The sequence below is a fragment of the Ranitomeya variabilis genome, chromosome 2 (assembly GCF_051348905.1).
Source record: "Ranitomeya variabilis isolate aRanVar5 chromosome 2, aRanVar5.hap1, whole genome shotgun sequence".
In the NCBI taxonomy this organism is placed as follows: domain Eukaryota; kingdom Metazoa; phylum Chordata; class Amphibia; order Anura; family Dendrobatidae; genus Ranitomeya; species Ranitomeya variabilis.
In genome coordinates this window covers 388346252-388369779 of record NC_135233.1, presented here as the reverse complement: position 1 = coordinate 388369779, position 23528 = coordinate 388346252, and the positions used below count along the sequence as shown (strand labels likewise).

The 23528-nt window shown below is 41.6% G+C and overlaps 1 protein-coding gene across 2 annotated transcripts in view; it reads right to left on the bottom strand.

Annotated features, from left to right (window-relative positions):
- Positions 1-22531, bottom strand: part of TBX22 (T-box transcription factor 22) — a 32270-nt gene extending 9739 nt beyond the window's left edge. Inside the window, exons 1-6 of one of the 2 annotated variants that reach the window (XM_077292578.1) lie at positions 22377-22531; positions 15891-16035; positions 13498-13599; positions 13100-13274; positions 4559-4723; positions 4300-4364 (exon numbers count right to left, since the gene is read on the bottom strand). In XM_077292578.1, the coding sequence (XP_077148693.1) occupies positions 4300-4364; positions 4559-4723; positions 13100-13274; positions 13498-13599; positions 15891-16035; positions 22377-22491 (767 nt within the window). In that variant the 5' untranslated portion in view covers positions 22492-22531. Of the gene's footprint in view, positions 1-4299; positions 4365-4558; positions 4724-13099; positions 13275-13497; positions 13600-15890; positions 16039-22376 lie in introns of both variants that reach the window. The other variant, XM_077292577.1, reaches the window with a different exon arrangement.
- Positions 22532-23528: the final 997 nt, after the last annotated feature.

The following is a 23528-nucleotide window of genomic DNA, read 5'->3' as shown; positions in this document are numbered from 1 at the left end:
TGACATAAAAGATATATTCGACATAAAATATATATTCTTATACAGAGGGGCAGTATTATAGTAGTTATATTCCTGTATATAGGGGCAGTATTATAATAGTTATATTCTTGTACATGGGAGCAGTATTATAGTAGTTATATTCTTGTACACAGGAGCAGTATTATAGTAGTCATATTCTTGTACATAGGGGCAGTATTATAGTAGTTATATTCTTGTACATAGGGGCAGTATTATAGTACTTATATTCTTGTACATTGGGGCAGTATTATAGTAGTTATATTCTTGTACATAGGGGGCAGTATTATAGTAGTTATATTCTTACACATAGGGGCAGTATTATAGTAGTTATATTCTTGTACATAGCAGCAGTATTATAGTAGTTATATTCTTGTACATAGGGGCAGTATTATAGTAGTTATATTCTTGTACATAGGGGCAGTATTATAGTAGTTATATTCTTGTACATAGCAGCAGTATTATAGTAGTTATATTCTTGTACATAGGGGCAGTATTATAGTAGTTATATTCTTGTACATAGGGGCAGTCTTATAGTAGTATTATTCTTGTACATAGGAGCAGTATTATAGTAGTTATATTCTTGTACATAGGGGCAGTATTATAGTAGTTATATTCTTGTACATAGGGGCAGTATTATAGTAGTGATATTCTTGTACATAGGGGCAGTCTTATAGTAGTATTATTCTTGTACATAGGAGCAGTATTATAGTAGTTATATTCTTGTACATAGGGGCAGTATTATAGTAGTTATATTCTTGTACATAGGGGCAGTATTATAGTAGTTATATTCTTGTACATAGGAGCAGTATTATAGTAGTTATATTCTTGTACATAGGAGCAGTATTATAGTAGTATTATTCTTGTACATAGGAGCAGTATTATAGTAGTTATATTCTTGTACATAGAAGCAGTATTATAGTAGTTATATTCTTGTACATAGGGGCAGTATTATAGTAGTTATATTCTTGTACATAGGAGCAGTATTATAGTAGTTATATTCTTGTACATAGGGGCAGTATTATAGTAGTATTATTCTTGTACATAGGAGCAGTATTATAGTAGTTATATTCTTGTACATAAGGGCAGTATTATAGTAGTAATATTCTTTTACATAGGGGCAGTATTATAGTAGTTATATTCTTGTACATAGGGGCAGTATTATAGTAGTTATATTCTTGTACATAGGGGCAGTATTATAGTAGTTATATTTTTGTACATAGGGGGCAGTATTATAGTAGTTATATTCTTACACATAGGAGCAGTATTATAGTAGTTATATTCTTATACATAGGGGCAGTATTATAGTAGTTATATTCTTGTACATAGGAGCAGTATTATAGTAGTTATATTCTTGTACACAGGAGCAGTATTATAGTAGTTATATTCTTGCACATAGGGGCAGTGTTATAGTAGTATTATTCTTGTACATAGGAGCAGTATTATAGTAGTTATATTCTTGTACATAGAAGCAGTATTATAGTAGTTATATTCTTGTACATAGGGGCAGTATTATAGTAGTATTATTCTTGTACATAGGGGCAGTATTATAGTAGTAATATTCTTTTACATAGGGGCAGTATTATAGTAGTTATATTCTTGTACATAGGGGCAGTATTATAGTAGTTATATTCTTGTACATAGGGGCAGTATTATAGTAGTTATATTTTTGTACATAGGGGGCAGTATTATAGTAGTTATATTCTTACACATAGGGGCAGTATTATAGTAGTTATATTCTTGTACATAGCAGCAGTATTATAGTAGTTATATTCTTGTACATAGGGGCAGTATTATAGTAGTATTATTCTTGTACATAGGATCAGTATTATAGTAGTTATATTCTTGTACATAGCAGCAGTATTATAGTAGTTATATTCTTGTACATAGGAGCAGTATTATAGTAGTATTATTCTTGTACATAGGATCAGTATTATAGTAGTTATATTCTTGTATATAGCAGCAGTATTATAGTAGTTATATTCTTGTACATAGGGGCAGTCTTATATTAGTATTATTCTTGTACATAGGAGCAGTATTATAGTAGTGATATTCTTGTACATAGGGGCAGTATTATAGTAGTTATATTCTTGTACATAAGGGCAGTATTATAGTAGTGATATTCTTGTACATAGGGGCAGTATTATAGTAGTTATATTCTTGTACATAGGGGCAGTATTATAGTAGTATTATTCTTGTACATAGGAGCAGTATTATAGTAGTTATATTCTTATACATAGGGGCAGTATTATAGTAGTTATATTCTTGTACATAGGAGCAGTATTATAATAGTTATATTCTTGTACATAGGGGCAGTATTATAGTAGTTATATTCTTGTACATAGCAGCAGTATTATAGTAGTTATATTCTTGTACATAGGGGCAGTATTATAGTAGTTATATTCTTGTACATAGGAGCAGTATTATAGTAGTTATATTCTTGTACATAGGGGCAGTATTATAGTAGTTATATTCTTGTACATAGGAGCAGCATTATAGTAGTTATATTCTTGTACATAGGGGCAGTATTATGGTAGTTATATTCTTCCGCTCTGGGACGCCGGCGCATGCGCACTGTGTTACACGCCGGGCCCGGTGGGTGCAATAGGATTTGCACATTCTCCATGCGGCGAATCTGGTTGCAGCACAGCTGTTGCAGGTATTGTACTGATTATTTTCTATTTAAGCAAGAGGCTGGCTATGCGGGCATTACCCCTGACGAAGCCACCAGAGCGTGGCGACACGTGTTGGGTGTCCGCAGCCCGCACTGCAAACTCCATAGGATACACATGCTCCCTTGGCCTCGCTCATGACTGGTGATTATAGGATGTCTTATTTAGGGCAGACCTTCCCACCCTGCACTTTATTCTTTCTAGGTGCCTGGTTCTAGGTTGGGTGTGTATTTGTCAGCACTCCATCTCCTTTATGGTGGTTTCAGCCCTGCCTTTATAATCTTAATGGTTAGCCCTATGCCTTTGATACAGTCTGTCCATTGGTTCATTTACGGCACTCTCTTTGTACCGCACACTAGGTCATTTGTGCCACCAAGCTAGTGGGCTCCTATACAGTGTTTTGGCAGGCGAATAGGCGGTTGGGCTGGTCACAGACATGTTATTATAGCATTTATGTCATGACCTTGTTGTCACTATAGGCCACCATCTTTAGTGGGCGTGTTCATTGTATTTCCCTGAAGTTTTGTGCGGGCTTTTTGCCTTATTTTGGGCTTCGGTGTTCATGGGATCACTTTGTATCCCCCCTTTTTTAAATGTTTTTAACTTGTGTGCTTTGCTTTTTGTATTTATATGTGTTTAATAAAGCTGTGTTTTATTAATAAGTCTGTGGTGATTCCCATTTATAAGGCCTACCTTGCTCTTCTAACTTTATACATACAGTTCTCCAATAGGCCTTGGTTTGAATCCCACTGACCGTGGTGCCCCCATTGTCTCTATTTCTTGTACATAGGAGAAGTATTATAGTAGTTATATTCTTGTACATAGGGGCAGTATCATAGTTATATTCCTGTACATAGGAGCAGTATTATAGTATTTATATTCTTGTACATAGGGGCAGTATTATAGTAGTTATATTCTTGTACATAGGGGCATTATTATAGTAGTTATATTCTTGTACATAGGGGCAGTATCATAGTTATATTCCTGTATATAGGAGCAGTATTATAGTATTTATATTCTTGTACATAGGGGCAGTATTATAGTAGTTATATTCTTGTACATAGGGGCAGTATTATAGTAGTTATATTCTTGTACATAGGGGCAGTATCATAGTTATATTCCTGTACATAGGAGCAGTATTATAGTATTTATATTCTTGTACATAGGAGCAGCATTATAGTAGTTATATTCTTGTACATAGGGGCAGTATTATGGTAGTTATATTCTTGTACATAGGGGCAGTATTATAGTAGTTATATTCTTGTACATAGGGGCAGTATTATAGTAGTTATATTCTTGTACATAGGAGCAGTATTATAGTAGTTATATTCTTGTACATAGGAGCAGTATTATAGTAGTTATATTCTTGTACATAGGAGCAGTATTATAGTAGTTATATTCTTGTACATAGGGGCAGTATTATAGTAGTTATATTCTTGTACATAGGGGACAGTATTATAGTAGTTATATTCTTGTACATAGGGGCAGTATTATAGTAGTTATATTCTTGTACATAGGGGACAGTATCATAGTAGTTATATTCTTGTACATAGGAGCAGTATTACAGTAGTTATATTCTTGTACATAGGGGCGGTATTATAGCAGTTATTACCTGTTCCTTCCTGGGTCTCTAAAGCCTTTTGCAAATGGATTTCTGTCAATTTTCAACTTTGTTATCTATGGAGAAAATGATTCTTCATGAAACAGTAATATGGACATACGATTGTAGAATCTGATCTGCTGATTTGTGATTGATGTATTTGGTACTGGGTATTTTTGAGCCTTCTGTTTGCTAGGCATGCTGGGAGTTGTTGTGCTCTATAACCCTATAGACTATTCCCGCTGCCCATATGACACGACGGCGCCCCCACCTGCTGGTTCTGATACGCTGTCACCGTGGTGAATTCTGTTTCTTTGAATGAAAACGTCTTCACCCCGTCTGCTGGTAACGACTGAATCTGAGACAGGTCAAAGCGCGAGTCCTGGACTATGACGTGGACCCGGGGCTTGTACTTGTGCATCGACTGCAGGATGATCTGCAAACATAAGAGAAGAATTACCAGTCAGCAGCGTACGGCCGCCAATGTTATCAGTCTTGTAGATGACTCCGCTGTTTCCCTGCAAAATCAAGTGATTGTACAGAGGGCCGGCAGAATAACAGCAGCGGAAAAAGGACCCCACAATCTACCGGCGCCACACGCAGGTGTTTGTACGTAAAGTGACGTGCGGAGGCTTCAGACCCTGCACTTTACTATATCAGAGGCGCAGAGCTCGGGAGATTCCCCCCTAGATTACAAGACCCAAGACATAACCCCTGCACCCCAAAGATTACAAGACCCCAGACATAACCCCCTGTACCGCAAAGATTACAAGACCCCAGACATAACCCCCTGCACCCCAAAGATTACAAGACCCCAGACAGAACTCCCTGCACCACAAAGATTACAAGACCCCAGACATAACCCCTTGCACCCCAAAGATTACAAGACCCCAGACATAACCCCCATGCACCCCAAAGATTACAAGACCCCAGACATAACCCCCCCATTCCACAGATCATGAGGCCCGCGACATAACCCCCCGCACCTCAAATATCATGTCCGCAGATGTAACGCCCCGCAGATCACAAGACCCCGGACATAACCCCGCACCGCACCCCATAGATCGCGAAACCCAAGACATAATCCCCTGCACACTACAGATCACAAGACCCCAGGTATGATCCCCCGCACCCCAAAGATCATGAGACCCCAGACATAACCACCGCACACCACAGATCACGAGACCCCAGACATAACCCCCCACCCATAGATCACGTGACTTTAGATGGAGCTGATTATGCACCTGACAACTGTGCAGGGGATGGTGTCTGACACCTATTAAGCCTATGTTTTTTGGGGGTCTCTTGATGTTGGTGACATTGATGTGGCTGTGATGTGCGGGTGTCGTGCTGGACGGGGTCACACTGGGCATCCAGTGACCAGAGTAATGTGCTGTGACCAATGACACATCTGTTGCTGCCAAATGGAGGAATTTCAGGACTGTGGAGGACAGGACAAAGAAGATGAATGCGGCCCCCGCACGTCACTGGGGGTCATACAGAGACGCCTAGGTATAAGGGGTTTATGTGACTGTACGGTGTATATACAAGCCCAATACCAAAAAAGATGGGACGCTGTGGAAAATGTAAAGAGAACAAGAAATAACTATATGGAAATCTCTTATCAACATATTTTATTCACACAGAACAGATCAGAAAGTGAACGGTGGACATTTTTCCATCTTATCTGATTATATGAACTTATTTAGAAATTCGTGGAAGCGACGGCTCAATAAAGTTGGGCCAAGGATAATAATAGACTGGAAAAAGGCAAAGGCAGAAGAGGCAGAGTCTCACAGGAGCAAAGATGGTCGGAGATCACCGATCTGCGTCTAACAATGATGGAACAAATTGAAAAAATATTCCTTAACATAAAACTACTAAGACTTTGAATTTCCTCTATCTACAGCACATAATCACATAATATCATCAGAAGATTCAGAGATTATGGAGAGAGCCATGTGCACAAGTGACAAGCCGATGGTCACTATTGGAGGCTCGGGATCTTCAGACACTCAGACCGCACTGTGATCACAGGTCGCCGTACAATCCACAAATGTAAGTGAAATATCTATCATGTAAAGAATCCGTAAATCTACATAATCCAGAAATGCTGCCGTCTTCTCTGGGACAAAGCGCATTTATAATGGATGGAGGCAAAATGGAAAACTGTTCTGCGGTGAAAATGTGAAATTCTTTATGAGAACCTCGGATGTCATTGCCTGCAGACGCAGTAAGAGAGGAACAATCCAGCTTGTAATAGAGGCGAAGGACCATCCATCTTGTTATTGAAGAGGGACCATCCAGTTTGTTATCGAGGAGAGTAAACATCCAGCTTGTTATCAAGGAGAGGGACCATCCAGCTCGTTATTAAGGAGAGGGACAATCCAGCTCATTGTCGAGAAAAAGAACTATCCAGCTCGTTATCGAGGAGAGGGACCATACAGCTTGTTATTGAGGAAAGGGGCTGTCCAGCTTGTTATCGAGGAGAGGGACCATCCAGCTTGTTATCGTGGAGAGGGACCATCCAGCTTGTTATGGAGGAGAGGGACCATCCAGCTTGTTATCGAGGAGAGGGACCATCCAGCTTGTTATCAAGGAGAGGGACCATCCAGCTTGTTATCAAGGAGAGGGACCATCCAGCTTGTTATTAAGGAGAGGGACAATCCAGCTCATTGTCGAGAAAAGGAACTATCCAGTTCGTTATCGAGGAGAGGGACCATACAGCTTATTATTGAGGAGAGGGACCATCCAGCTTGTTATCGAGGAGAGGGACCATCCAGCTTGTTATCAAGGAGAGGGACAATCCAGCTCATTGTCGAGAAAAGGAACTATCCAGCTCGTTATCGAGGAGAGGGACCATACAGCTTATTATTGAGGAGAGGGACCATCCAGCTTGTTATCGAGGAGAGAGACCATCCAGCTTGTTATGAAGAAGAGTTACCAACCAGTTCATTATCAAGGAGAGGAACGATCCAGCTTGTTATTGAGGAGAGAAACTGTCCAGCTCATTATCAGCACACAGTTCTGCATCTATTATGAATGGTCGGCTTTAGTGCCTATGTCCCTGGCAGCGCACACATGAGAGGTGCCATCAATGCTGAACATTATATAGAGGTGATAGAACAACATCTGCTCCATCCAGACAATGCCTATTCCAGAGAAGACCTTGTATATGTCAGCAGGACAATGGTAAACCACATCCCGCCTCCATCATAGCAGCATGGCTCCGCAGAGGAATCTGAGTGATCATCCGGCCACTGCAGTCAGGACCTTCCGCGAATAGAAAAGTTTAGCCCATTATGAAATGAAAAATTCAGCAAAGACCCTGAGCTGAGGAGCAACAAGACCCTGACATCAGACAAGAAAGGGACAATGTTCCTCCCACAAAACTCCAGTGACTGTCTCCTCACTTCCCTGACGTTTACAGAAGAAGCGGGGACACTGCACAATGGGGAACACGGCCGGGCACAATGGTGGACACAAAATATCCAACCTTCACTTTATGATCTGTTCTATGCGATAGAATATGGCGATAAGACGTGACGTAATTGAAGGTTGTGGATCCCAATGCAAATTCTCCAACAGAACTCCTAATCATCATGGGTAGGTAAAAGTTTGGGTCTTTTAATATAGACAAGAAGGACTGTTTGGGCCCCTTAGGCTCCAGGGTCCAAGTGTGACCACAGCCCCTGCACCCATTACAATTATACTCCTGGTTATAAGAAATTTCTAAATCATTGCATCATCAGTGTGACATCATCAGTGTGACATCATCAGTCATCTATGAAGTCATCTCACAGTGACCAGTAGTGACCTGTAGTGACCAATAGTGACCAGTGGTGACCAGTAGTGACAAGTAGTGACAGTGACCAGTAGTGACCAGTGGTGACCAGTAGTGACCAGTAGTGACAAGTAGTGACAGTGACCAGTAGTGACAAGTAGTGACAGTGACCAGTAGTGACCAGTGGTGACCAATAGTGACCAGTAGTGACAAGTAGTGACAGTGACCAGTAGTGACAAGTAGTGACAGTGACCAGTGGTGAACAGTAGTGACAGTGACAAGTAGTGACAGTGACCAGTAGTGACAAGTAGTTACAGTGACCAGTAGTGACCAGTGGTGACCAGTGATGACCAGTAGTGACAGTGACTAGTAGTGACCAGTAGTGACCAGTAGTGACAAGTAGTGACAGTGACCAGTAGTGACAAGTAGTGACAGTGACCAGTGGTGAACAGTAGTGACCAGTGGTGACCTGCCATCTCAGCCCGATGATGTACTTCTACTCCATATTGCACCTTTTGTCTTTAGAAGCCGTCCCTCCATCAGTCACAGAATTACTTGTTGGCCTCTTGCCTGACTTCTATCAGATTATATCTGGAGCTGCATTAATAAATCAGATGTTTTCTGCCATATATGAGGAAAGTGACTGCTGGGTCATAGAAGAGGAGCTTGTCTCCCCTGGTTCAGAAGCCGACACTCGGTATTCCAGCTGCTGGAGGTCGGGTCTCTGCTGGAATAAATGGAACCAGGGAATCTCGGAAAACCGATCCCATTATAAATCATTAATCATCACTATTAATTGTCATTTCTACAGGGCACAATCCAGTCATAATTCTCCGCAGATAAGTTATTGGAAATAGAATTCCAGCGAGGTTTCCTCTATTTGTAACTTTATGTTTGCAGAATAATCTTTAAGAGCAATGATTCCATCTCTATCAGTATCGACACAATTTACTTACATGAAAAATGTGATGGATTAATAGATACAGTGTCGGACTGGGGTGCCAAGGGCCCACCAGTAACATTGACTTTGGGGGGGCCCACTTTTCACCTGCATACAAATATTACACTACCCCTGTTCACAAATTTACCTATATCCATATATGATAATGAACTGGGTAGTTTGGTTAATGAATGATGAGATGCTGATTTGTTCTTACAGAGTGAAACAAGTGAATTATGCCAAGTACTGCCCATACAGTGGGGTTGGGGGCCCAGATGTGCACAGGGGCCCACCAGGGGATTCCCTGTTCCTCTATGGGCCAGTCCGAGCCTGGATAGATAGATAGATAGATAATCTAATATATAAAGCTGAATGTGTGTATGTGTGTGTGTATGTATGTATGTATGTATGTCCGGGATTGGCATCTGAACCGTCGCAGCTACAGCCACAAAATTTTGCACAGTCACACGTCTGGACCCCGAGAGCGTCATAGGCTATGTTGTGAGGTGAAATTTTAACCCCGCGCTTTCCAATTCACCAAACAATTTTGCCCCTATCTACATAATGGGGAAAAAGTGAAAGGAAAAGTGTTGGAGGCGTCGCAGCTACAGGCACAAAATTTTGCACAGTCACATGTCTGGACCCCGAGAGCGTCAAAGCTATGTTGTGAGGTGAAATTTTAACCCCGCGCTTTCCAATTCACCAAACAATTTTGCCCCTATCTACATAATGGGGAAAAAATGAAAGGAAAAGTGTTGGAGGCAAATTAACAGCTGCCAGATGTGAACAAGGGGGACTTAAAGAATGACAGCGATGGCGCCAAAGAGTATATACTGTACAGTTGCTAAGGTGGGGCTATGGGATAATCACCACACCACCACGGGGATATGAACACACACACAAAATGCGCCACACACTACCACGTGCTTGAACACATATACCACCCACAGCGCACATTTCACCACACATACACCAACCTCGCCACATAAAAGTAGAAACACAAAAGTCGCCGCTCAAAACTCGCCACGCGCAAAACTCTCCACATGCAAAACTCGCCACACGTGCAAAACTCACCTCATGGAAAACTCGCCACACGCAAAACTTGCACACGCAGAAAAATTGCCACACGCAGAAAAATTGCCACATGCACAAAAGTTGCAACACATGCAAAAGTTGCCTCACACAAAACTTGCACATACTCAAAAGGCACCACACATAAAACTCGCCACGCGCAAAACTCGCCATGCGCAAAACTTGCTGCACACAACTTGCTACACTAACCTGTCACATGCAACTCGACACACAAAAAGTTGCTACACGCATGTCGCCACACAAAACTCATCTCACAAAAGTCCCTACATGCATGTCGCCACACGCAACTCAACACACACAACTTGACACACGAAACTCGCCCTAAAACACACACAAGTCTGGTATTATCCTTCAAAAATAAAAATCTGATTAATAAGCAGACAAACTACAAGAGCAACAAATGTACCATATAGGAATCCGGCAGCTGTCAGTCACATGACCAGTCTATTATGTGTATGTGTGAGCTAATATATACTGCCAGGGGGTGGGCTTACTGTTGGCTGGGGATTTATCAGGCTGCCATTTTAGCTTACAAATACTGAGGTAAAAATACTGACCAAATAACGTGTGAACGAGGGCTAATACAGGAGGAGATGACATACAGCTATATACTATATACAGGAGGAGATGACACACAGGTATATACTATTTACAGGGGAGATGACACACAGGTATATACTATATACAGGAGGAGATGACACACAGATATATACTATATACAGGAGAGATGACACACAGGTATATACTATATAGAGGAGGAGATGACATACAGGTACATACTACATACAGGAGGAGATGACATACAGGTATATACTATATACAGGAGGAGATGACACACAGGTATATACTATATACGGGAGCAGATTACCTACAGGTATATAGTATATACAGGAGGAGATGACATACAGGTATATGCTATGTATAGGAGGAGATGACATACAGGTATATACTATATACAGGAGATGACACACAGATATATACTATATATAGGTGAGATGACACACAGGTATATACTATATACAGGAGATTACATACAGGTATATCTAATATATAAAGCTGAATGTGTGTATGTATGTGTGTATGTCCGGGATTGGCATCTGCACCGTCGCAGCTACAGCCACAAAATTTTGCACAGTCACACGTCTGGACCCCGAGAGCGTCATAGGCTATGTTGTGAGGTGAAATTTTAACCCTGCGCGTTCCAATTCACCAAATAATTTTGCCTCTATCTACATAATGGGGAAAAAGTGAAGGGAAAAGTGTTGGAGGAAAATTGACAGCTGCCAGATGTGAACAATGAGGACTTAAAGAATGAGAGCGATGGCGACAAAGAGTACATACCGTACAGTTGCTAAGGTGGGGCCCCGACATGGGATACTCACCACACACGGGGATATGAACACAAACACAAAATGCGCCACACACTACCACGTGTTTGAACACATATACCACCCTCAGCACACATTTCACCACACACACACCAACCTCGCCACATAAAAGTCGAAACACAAAAGTCACCACTCAAAACTCGCAACGCGCAAAACTCGCTACATGCAAAACTCGCCATATGCAAAACTAGGCTCACGCAAAACTCGCCACACGTGCAAAACTCACCTCATGGAAAACTCACCTCATGCAAAACTTGCACACACAGAAAAATTGCCACATGTACAAAAGTTGCACCACATGCAAAAGTTGCCTCACACAAAACTTGCACATACTCAAAACGCACCACACATAAAACTCGCCACGCGCAAAACTCGCCATGCACAAATCTTGCTGCACACAACTTGCTACACTAACCTGTCACATGCAACTCGACACACAAAATGTTGCTACACGCATGTCGCCACACAAAACTCATCTCACAAAAGTCGCTACATGCATGTCGCCACAGGCAACTCAACACACACAACTTGACACATGAAACTCGCCCTAAAACACACACAAGTCTGGTATTGTCCTTCAAAAATAAAAATCTGATTAATAAGCAGACAAACTACAAGAGCAACAAATGTACCATATAGGAAATACGGCAGCTGTCAGTCACATGACCAGTCTATTATGTGTATGTGTGAGCTAATATATACTGCCAGGGGGGAGGGCTTCCGGTTGGCTGGGGATTTATCAGGCTGCCAATAGCAACCAATCACAGCTCAGCTTCTATTTTGCTACAGTTAATTAACCTGAGCTCTGATTGGTTAATATAGGCAACAAAGACATTCTCAGTATAACAAAGCTAATATATGTTGTGAAATGCTTCTATTAGCTTAGTTTTTGCCTTTTAATAATTACATTTCTATCTATTTGTTTTGTGGTTTTTGTGTGCAGAATAAATTTTTGTTAACACATTCTATTTTGCTAACAGCAGTCATTAACCCGGGCGAAGCCGGGTAGTACAGCTAGTACATAATAAATAGATAATAGCTAGATATAGATAGATGATAGATAGATAAATAGATAGCTAATAGATAGATATAAATAGATAGATCGATAATAGATAGATAATAGATAATAGATAGATAGATAATAGATATATAATAGATGATAGATAGATAAGTAGATAGATAGATAGATAGATAGATAGATAGATAGATAGATAGATAATAGCTAGATATAGATAGATGATAGATAGATAAATAGATAGCTAATAGATAGATATAAATAGATAGATCGATAATAGATAGATAATAGATAATAGATAGATAGATAATAGATATATAATAGATGATAGATAGATAGATAGATAGATAGATAGATAGATAGATAGATAGATAGATAGATAGATAGATAGATAGATAGATAATAGATATATAATAGATGATAGATAGATGATAGATAGATAGTTAATAGATAGATAGATAGATAATAGATATAAATAGATAGATGATAGATATATAATAGATAGATAGATAATAGATAGATAATAGATAGACGATAGATAATAGATAAACATGCAGAGATCTGGAAGGTAAGTCCCGCGGCTCCACACCTACATGTCCTTTGTCGTCCATCTCGTTGTTGGTGAGTTTGACGCGGTCGAAGCTGATGATCTGTCTCATCCAGGTCTCTCCGGAGCAGGGAGAGTCGGGGTGCACGTAGAGTCGGGGGGAAATGCAGGAATGATCCGTGTTTCCAGCCACCATCCACTGTGAGCTGTGATAGACGTATCTGTAGAGACAGGGAGGACAGGGCTGATCCGCGGGGGAGGTGCTAACATATAAGCTGAGGTCTGATTGGATGCTCTTGGCAACAATGAAAGTTTTATAGTTAAACAGTTCCAATGAATGAGACCTAATGAGCAATGTCCTGTACAAACCGCACAGGGAGACAGAGGCCGGATGTCGCGGCCCACCCTACACACAGAGCTGCTCACATATAACAGCGTTCATACCTGTAGCGCTTGGAGTCGACGGGAACCACGTCCAGAGCGATATAATACTGCTTAGCGGGGTCCAGACCCTTCACTTTGATTCGCACAGAAGGAAACATCCGCCTATAATGAGCAAAGTATACAAGGGAGAACACAGACCAAAACCAGGAGCAAAAACATCACCTGTACATAAATATACACTATAGGGAGAAAAGTATGTGCCCCCCACATCCACCTCCAGGGGCTTCTCTGTCCTCATCTACATTCATAAACATTAATATGAAGAAAGCATGTGCCCCCCACATCCACCTCCGGGGGCTTCTCTGTCCTCATCTACATCCATAGACATTAATATGGAGAAAGTATGTGCCCCCCACATCCAACTCCGGGGGCTTCTCTGTCCTCATTTACATCCATAGACATTAATATGAAGAAAGTATGTGCCCCCCACATCCACCTCTGGGGGCTTCTGTGTCCTCATCTACATCTTATAGACATTAATATGGAGAAAGTATGTGCCCTCCACATCCACCTCCGGGGGCTTCGCTGTCCTCATCTACATCCATAGACATTAATATGGAGAAAGTATGTGCCCCCCACATCCACCTCCGGGGGCTTCTCTGTCCTCATCTACATCTATAGACATTAATATGGAGAAAGTATGTGCCCCCCACATCCACCTCCGGGGCTTCTCTGTCCTCATCTACATCTATAGACATTAATATGGAGAAAGTATGTGCCCCCCACATCCACCTCCGGGGCTTCTCTGTCCTCATCTACATCCATAGACATTAATATGGAGAAAGTATGTGCTCCCCCACATCCTCCTCCGGGGGCTTCTCTGTCCTCATCTACATCCATAGACATTAATATGGAGAAAGTATGTGCCCCCCACATCCACCTCCGGGGGCTTCTCTGCCCTCATCTACATCCATAGACATTAATATGGAGAAAGTATGTGCCCCCCACATCCACCTCCAGGGGCTTCTCTGCCCTCATCTACATCCATAGACATTAATATGGAGGAAAGTATGTGCCCCCCACATCCACCTCCGGGGGCTTCTCTGTCCTCATCTACATCCATAGACATTAATATGGAGGAAAGTATGTGCCCCCCACATCCACCTCCGGGGGCTTCTCTGTCCTCATCTACATCCATAGACATTAATATGGAGAAAGTATGTGCCCCCCACATTCACCTCCGGGGGCTTCTCTGTCCTCATCTACATCCATAGACATTAATATGGAGAAAGTATATGCCCCCCACATCCTCCTCCAGGGGCTTCTGTGTCCTCATCTACATCTATAGACATTAATGTGGAGAAAGTATGTGCCCCCCACATCCACCTCCGGGGGCTTCTCTGTCCTCATCTACATCCATAGACATTAATATGGAGGAAAGTATGTGCCCCCCACATCCACCTCCGGGGGCTTCTCTGCCCTCATCTACATCCATAGACATTAATATGGAGGAAAGTATGTGCCCCCCACATCCACCTCCGGGGGCTTCTCTGCCCTCATCTACATCCATAGACATTAATATGGAGGAAAGTATGTGCCCCCCACATCCACCTCCGGGGGCTTCTCTGTCCTCATCTACATCTATAGATATTAATATGGAGAAAGTATGTGCCCCCCACATCCACCTCTGGGATCTTCTCTGTCCTCATCTACATCTATAGACATTAATATGGAGAAAGTATGTGCCCCCCACATCCTCCTCCGGGGGCTTCTCTGTCCTCATCTACATCTATAGACATTAATATGGAGAAAGTATGTGCCCCCCACATCCACCTCCGGGGGCTTCTCTGTCCTCATCTACATCTATAGACATTAATATGGAGAAAGTATGTGCCCCCCACATCCACCTCTGGGGGCTTCTCTGTCCTCATCTACATCTATAGATATTAATATGGAGAAAGTATGTGCCCCCCACATCCACCTCTGGGATCTTCTCTGTCCTCATCTACATCCATAGACAGTAATATGGAGAAAGTTTGTGCCCCCCACATCCTCCTCCGGGGGCTTCTGTGTCCTCATCTACATCCATAGACATTAATATGGAGGAAAGTATGTGCCCCCCACATCCACCTCTGGGATCTTCTCTGCCCTCATCTACATCCATAGACATTAATATGGAGGAAAGTATGTGCCCCCCACATCCACCTCCGGGGGCTTCTCTGTCCTCATCTACATCTATAGATATTAATATGGAGAAAAGTATGTGCCCCCCACATCCACCTCTGGGATCTTCTCTGCCCTCATCTACATCCATAGACATTAATATGGAGGAAAGTACATGTGCCCCCCACATCCTCCTCCTGATGTTGGGGGGTGTCCGGGCTCACAATCTCCGGTCTAGTACAGTAGGATTTTGGGGACGTGACCCTTCGCTGTCCTTGTCACTTCCTCACCTCCCAGCTTTGGTGATGATCATCTCGGTCCCGATCTGGTGGAATCTCCTCCACAGATCTCCTCCCTGGAGCTCCACCTGGACTTCGCTGTCTTCGCTCGTCGCTGGGTCTGGAGTCGGGGTCGCTGTGGATTTGGGTCTTTTCTCTGCTGGGATAAGAGCAGTATAGAGGGCGACTGTTAGGGGGGCTTACAGGGGTCATCAGAGGAGAAGCTCTAATGCAGCATTATATCCTACAGACTCCCAGTACTGAGTAATGTCACATTATATCCCCAGTGTTATTAATATAACGTCCTTCTTGTTAGACCAGGTTCACACCAGAATAAAGAAAATTGTCACAGATTCATCCAGAAAACTCAAAGGATTTTGTTCACACTTGTCATCTGATTATGATCCGTTTTTACCGCAGCAGCTATTAATCACTGTCAGTGTCGTATGTTACAGAACTGCAATGTATCCATAAAAGTCGCATCTATGCTGCGGCTCCGGTATCCGATTTTTTTGCAGAGCCGTAGACCTGAAATGGCGAGGGTCATGCGAGTTTTGTAAGAAACTAGTGCATGCTGCCATTTTTTTTTTATTATTTTTATTTTTTTGTGATTTTTTTTTGTTTCACATGCAGATTTGGTCAGTGAAAAAAAAATCGCTCCTCTGCACGACCCCATTGAATTACATTATTCTGAATATTTTCTGCAGAAAAGGCGCAGATTGTCCACATCTCGCAGTATGCAAAGGGTGACAGACCAGTCACATCCGCAGAATAAACTGACTTGCTGGGACTTTCCGTTCCTGTAGCAGATTTTATTCTGTAGCACACGCTCTATGTCCAAAAAAAACGCTGCAAAGCACAAAATACTGATGACAAAAAAAAAACAATGTGTGTGCAGGAGACTTCTGAAATCTCATAGGATGTGCTGGTACTGAAAAACATAGCTGACAATTTGCATTAAAAAAACGCATTAAAAAATGACTTAAAAAAAGTGTGAACTCAGCCTAACTGTGGCATCAGATTTTTTTCTGTCACCCATAGACTTGAATGGGTGGGTCTCATCTGATTTTCGGAAGGAAATCATGTACACTGACATTTTTAGTCAGTGGAATAAATGTGTTCATCGGCACGGCCCCACTGAATAACACTGGTCCGGGTGCGATCCGAATTTTTGATGGACATCACTCCAACAGAAAATACGCCCTGATATACAGCAATATTTCCCGATCAGATCTGCAGCATTTACACTAAACTCAGTATTACAGGATATTATCACACCCTCATTACATAACATCATGGGACAATGCACCAGTGACATTATAGAGATACTATCATCTGATATGGACGTTATAATCACCATACAGTAATGTGGGACAATATAATGCACCGATGTCGTTATATAGTGTTATATACCAGTAAGGATATTATTACACACTATATATCATTATGTGACAAAACATAATGCATCAATGTCATTATATAATATTATCTAGTAATAGAGACATCATCGGAATCATTATACCGGGACAATATAATATTCCAGTGTCTTTTTATTGTACTATGTAATAATAAAGCTCCAATTATGGGACAATATAATTCATAAGATTTCTTTCGGTTTCACTAAAATGTAACCACTTGGTATATAATATATTAGCAGGAGGCTTATTATTATCTAATATTTTAGGACATAGTAATATCCTAAGTGTCTTCTAGCATATTCTGTACAGTATTACGGCATATTATAATTCACAAGCTTCACTATATAGTATGTTAGTGTAATAAAACATCACATTATTGTATTACACCTTCATGGTTACAGTATTGGCATTTTGCAACATTGTAAAATATCAGGTGCAAACATTGTGTTGTGGTGATAGATTTAAGATACAAGTATAATAATGTTGTTCTAAAGTATTATCAGTTATTACGAGTACAGGACAGTATAAATCACCCGGGGCCATGATTTAGGATTACAAGGTTTTAGATCTATGACTGTATAATATATTGGGGTCATTATATGGTATTATGGAGTGACAGAGCAGCCGGATATTATAATACTTTGCAGCCATTATATATTATTATGAGGCATTAGACTTGTCATGATGCTATAATGCACATGATTAGATGATGTAATTATGTGGCAGAATGATGTTATAATACTTCAGGATGTATTTGTGGAAATCTACATTTGCAGAGTTTTACTTGTAAAGATTTAGGCGGACACTAGACCTGATAAAATGAAAGAAAACAAAAATGACCATATAACGTCAAGTAATGTAATAGAATAAATAAGAATTTCTACAGGAAAGGTATAAACTGATAATAGTGCGGCAGGTTGACACTTTTATTATCTAGTATAATAGGAATATAAAAGGCACCAGGTGCCGTTATACGGTATCAACATGCTCTAGAATCGTAGAATGTGACCGCACTTTATAAAACTAGTGGTAGAATTATATCAATAATCAAATAATATTCTCATATTGTTCTAGAATCTTATAATCCAACATTCTGCCACCTGGTGCATTATATGGTATCATAGATAATTATTACACTGGGGTCAATATATATGACATTATCAAGTTGTATCATTATTTTTTATTTTTTAGCATTAAGGCTATGTGCCAACGTTGCGGAAGTGCCTCAGGAATTTTTTGTGCGGATTCTGCATCTCTTGGCAGAAAACGCAGGTGCGGATTTGACGCGTTTTTTTGTGCGGTTTTGCTGTGGATTTTGTGCAGATTTCATGCGTTTTTTACCCCTGCGGATTTCTATAATGGAATGGGTACAAAAACGTTTTAGATCCGCAAAAAAAAAGTGACATGCTACTTCTTTTAATCCACAGTGTTTCCGCATGGAATTTTCCGCACCATTAGCACAGCATTTTTTTTTCTCATTGATTTACATTGTACTGTAAATCACTTGCGGATCTGCAGCGTTTCTGCTCCTCAAAAAACGCTGCGGATCCCCAGGAAATCCACAACGTGTGCACATACCCCAATTTATTTATTTTTTCTAATGGCCTTCAGCTCGATCTCGAGCCATGGTGACTTGGTGGATGAACGATCTGTAAGAAGCTCGATCTTTATAAACATAGAATGTTATAATACAGTGGAAAAATGTTATACGTGTATATTATTATCTTCTATTATAATTGTAAAATTGATTAAATTGTTATCTAGTTGTAATATAAAATGACAGTGTAACACCGTGAATGTTTAGAATTATCTACATCTATTACTGTGATACATTCGGTTACACTAAGTAGGAAGTATTGTTCCATTGTACTGATACGTGATGGGTTTTATGCACCAGAAATGTATAGTAATATCTTGTACCTGCAGTATAGAGCAATACTTGGTTGTACTTATATAATAAATCAGAATATTTATAATATATAAGAATATATTATTTATAATATATAAGAATATATTATCTAGTTGCATCCCTATAACATATAATAACCATCATATTTGTATGTAACCCCTTCTCATGTACAGCATCATGGAATCAATGGTGCTATATAAATAATAATAATAATAATAATAATAATAATAATATGTCTAGGATCTTATCAGGCTAAAGAGCAGCTGCTACAAATTCTGGTGTCAGAATCCAGAAATGATCGTGACTTATCACTGCCTCCATCCATTTCCAATGATCTGTCGTCCAAAAATAAGAAAAACAGCAGGAAAAGAAATTTAACGGATCCCCGGGACATCTGTGTCCACATCAGGGTCGCCAACCTTCCAGGAATTCCTGGACGGTCCATGAGAATTGGGCACTTTTTTGCCCTGACTGTAAATAAAAAATAAAAAAAAAGATTTTTTGAATCTGAAGAAAGATTATTTTTTACTGTAATTATCATCGTTCTACAGTTTGCAGTGAATGCAGCTAATTTCTTCATGTGACAATTATGGGCTACAGACAGATATCAGATAATGATTTATTCTGGATTTACAATCTGTCTGTAAAAAATATTGATAAACTGTCCTGAAAAAAAAAGAAGAAAAAGTCAAGTTGGCAACTTTGGTCCATATCGTTCATCCACTGATGATAAATCCCCAGTCCTGATGTGCGATGTCCTGGACCTGCGATCATCCAATCAGTCACACTCTGTGCTTGTCATGGAAGCAACAAATATTAATCCAGATCTTTCCCAATACTTTTGCTCCTTTTCATGTCCAAATTATAAATATAAGTCAATAGTAAAATATGAGGCGTGATATAAACTGGGCATTTTGTGGTCAGATATCGTTAGATTTGTTTTTTGTATTTTTGGAGCTTTTTTTCCCCAAATACAGCAATGCTCAGAGTTTATGCTTTTGACGTGTACATAGGGGAAAAAAGGGGAAAAACACAACTATATATGAAAAAAGTCTCTTTTTTTTTGCATGAAAATCATTAGCGCCTTTAGTGAGGCCTCAGATATCAATTTTTTGCTTGTGCTTGAATAAAAAAAGGAGCAATTCTCATCCGTGTGATGCATCACAGTGTCCTCAGCGTCGCTCGGGGTCCGTATTTACCATCAGTGATTTTATAAAGTAAACGTTTACAAAACAATTCTAAACTTCCACTCGTTAAGGATCATTCTATGATGTTTTGTGATTTTTATCGCATGCAAAAATAAAGTGACCGATTTTTCCCAGTGTTTTTAATCAGATTTTTGCTCCGTTTTTCCTATCAGGAAATGGATTTTTCCTGTGCAAAAAACAAACTGTAGGCGGATTCTCTGGTTTCTTGGGGGTCACACGATGGCATCAGACGTCACGGTGACTTCTTCACAGACCCATAGACTGGCATTGCCAAGATCGATCAAAATCAGACGTCTCTGTGATTTTTTTGCAGACAACTTGGTCCATGAAAAAAAAAAACACAGAGGTGTGAACAGCCCCATAGACTGTACAAAATCTGGTGTTAAAATAAGCCCCTTAGGCCTCGTTCACACGGTCAGTATTTAAGGCCGGTTTCACACGTCAGTGGCTCCGGTACGTGAGGTGACAGTTTCCTCACGTACCGGAGACACTGACACACGTAGACCCATAAAAATCAATGCATCTGTTCAGATGTCATTGATTTTGTGCGGACCGTGTCTCCGTGTGCCAAACACGGAGACATGTCAGTGTTCGTGGGAGCGCACGTTTTACACGGACCCAATAGAGTCAATGGGTCCGTGTAAAACACGGACCTCACACGGACATTCTCCGTCTGGGGTCCGTGTGGCGTGCCGGAGACAGCGCTACAGTAAGCGCTGTCCCCCCCACATGGTGCTGAAGCCGCCATTCATATGTTCCCTGTAGCACCGTTTGCTACAGAGAAAATATGAATGATAGTGTTTAAACTAAAGATCCATGTGTCCGCCGCCCCCCCACCCCCTGTGCGCCCCCCCCGCTGGTCAGAAAATACTTATCCGGGTCCCCCGTCGGCTGTCGCTCCTTCCTGGTCTGGCCGCGCCTCCTACTGTATGCGGCCGATTACACTCATGAATATGTGGCTCCACCTCCAATAGGGGCGGAGCCGCCTATTCATGAGTGTAAATGAGCGGCCCCACGTGACCGCATACAGTAAGCGGCGGCCAGACCAGGAAGGAGCGACTGCCGACGGGGGACCCGGGTGAGTATTTTCTGACCAGCGGGGGGGGCGCACAGGGGGTGGGGGGGCGCACAGGGGGTGGGGGGGCGGCGGACACATGGATCTTTATTTTAAACACTATTCTTCATATTTTCCCTGCAGCAAACGTTGCTGCAGGGATGATATGAATCGCAGCTTCAGCACCATGCAGAGTGGGTACCACACGCTCCGTGTGGTACCCACTCGCCATACGGGCGGCACACGTGTGCCGCAGGTATGGCCTCCGTGAGTTCCCAGGCACACGGACACGGATAACTCCGGTACCGATTTATTCCGGTACCGGAATTATCTGGACGTGTGGGACAGCCCTAATCAGTATTTTACATCAGTATTTGTAGCCAAAATCAGGAGAGGAACACTCAGAGGAAAAGGCGCTGCAGGGGCTAAAAGACCCCAATGAAGGGGAGAAACCGAATGTGGATATTGGGGCAAGTTGGAAGCAGAAATGTTCATTACAAAAAGAGAAATCTGCAGCGAAAAATCTGTGGATTTCAGAACTCCTCTGCTATTTGTCTCAGGAAAAAGTTACCTAAAAAAACTGCAAAAGAAAACTTTGTGCAAAGAAAAAAAGTGACAGAGAATCAATAGCCATCGGATAATGTGACTATAACGATCAGGACACAACCAGGATTGTATAAGAATGAGGATCGTACGATAATAATTGTATCCGTCCATGAACGATCGGATCCAGACTGGTGTAAAAAAAAACAGTCGGGACGGACTGCGGCTCCAAAACCGCACAGAGAACCGCAGAGAACGGGCCGCGGCGCAATCCTCGGCGTCTCCCATCTTCCCGGCTGCCTCCTCCATCATTCTCCCGGGTTTGGGGTCCCGTCCTCCGTGCTGCCCCGTCCCCCCGGCACTAACCCGTCTCCTGGCGGTGCCCGCTCCGCTGCTCTGCGCCTTCCTCCTCCTGCACCTTCCGCTTAGCGCCCATTAGCGCCTCCACAGAGAAGGCGTGCGCCCGGGAGCTGAGAGCCATGGCGACTGCACTGCGGCTCCACAGCGCCGACACCAGGGGAGGCCGCACCCCGCACCCGGCACCGCGGCCTCCAATCAGCGCCGGGCCCGGGGGCAGCGAGTGGGGGGGGGGGGGGGGGGGGGGCAGCGAGGGGGGGGACCTGATCAATTATCGGGCGCAGCAGGACTTGTCTCAGTCCTATGTGCTGACACCAGAGAGAAGCAGCGCACACAATCCTGCCGATGCTGCTGTTGTCAGTGATATTTCTACAGAGTGTCAGCATCTTGTACACAGATGGATATTATAGGGGGACTGTACCAGGTGCTGTCAGTTGTCAGACATTATATATATATATATATATATATATATATATATATATATATATATATATATATATATATATATATATAATATATTATATATATATAATGTACGGTGACACCACGGATCCGGCTGTATCTCAGCATCTATGGATTATACTCCGTATTATATGTGACTATTATGTCCTCTGCAGCTGCGGGGGTTTTATATGTAACATTGTTATTATTATTATTATTATTACTATTTTTATTATGGATGGAAATCATATAGAAGATGAAATTTTTATTACTATCACCGGTCAATCGTTTGTAATATACAGGGTTGGGAGTTCGAGCGATGTGATCGGGCGATCAGCAGGGCTGTATGCACACTAATAGTGTATATACTGTATATATATAGATGTCATATAATCAGGATTTGTACAATAATTCATGGCACAACTCGGTACAAGCTGCAGAATATACTGTGCACTTATAATATACAGAGCCCCGATATGTATAGTTAGTATATATATATATATATATATACACACACACACACACACACTATATATAAACAGTTTGCAAGTGGCTTCATGAAACCTTGTATAAATCCCATATATAGTATACACGTCATTATCACTGAGGAAATGTTCTGTATTATACAGTGCACTATATTATATCACAATATGATGGCTCTTATGACTGTTATAGGGAGATATACACTCATTATCACGCCATATTATGGTGCATTATATG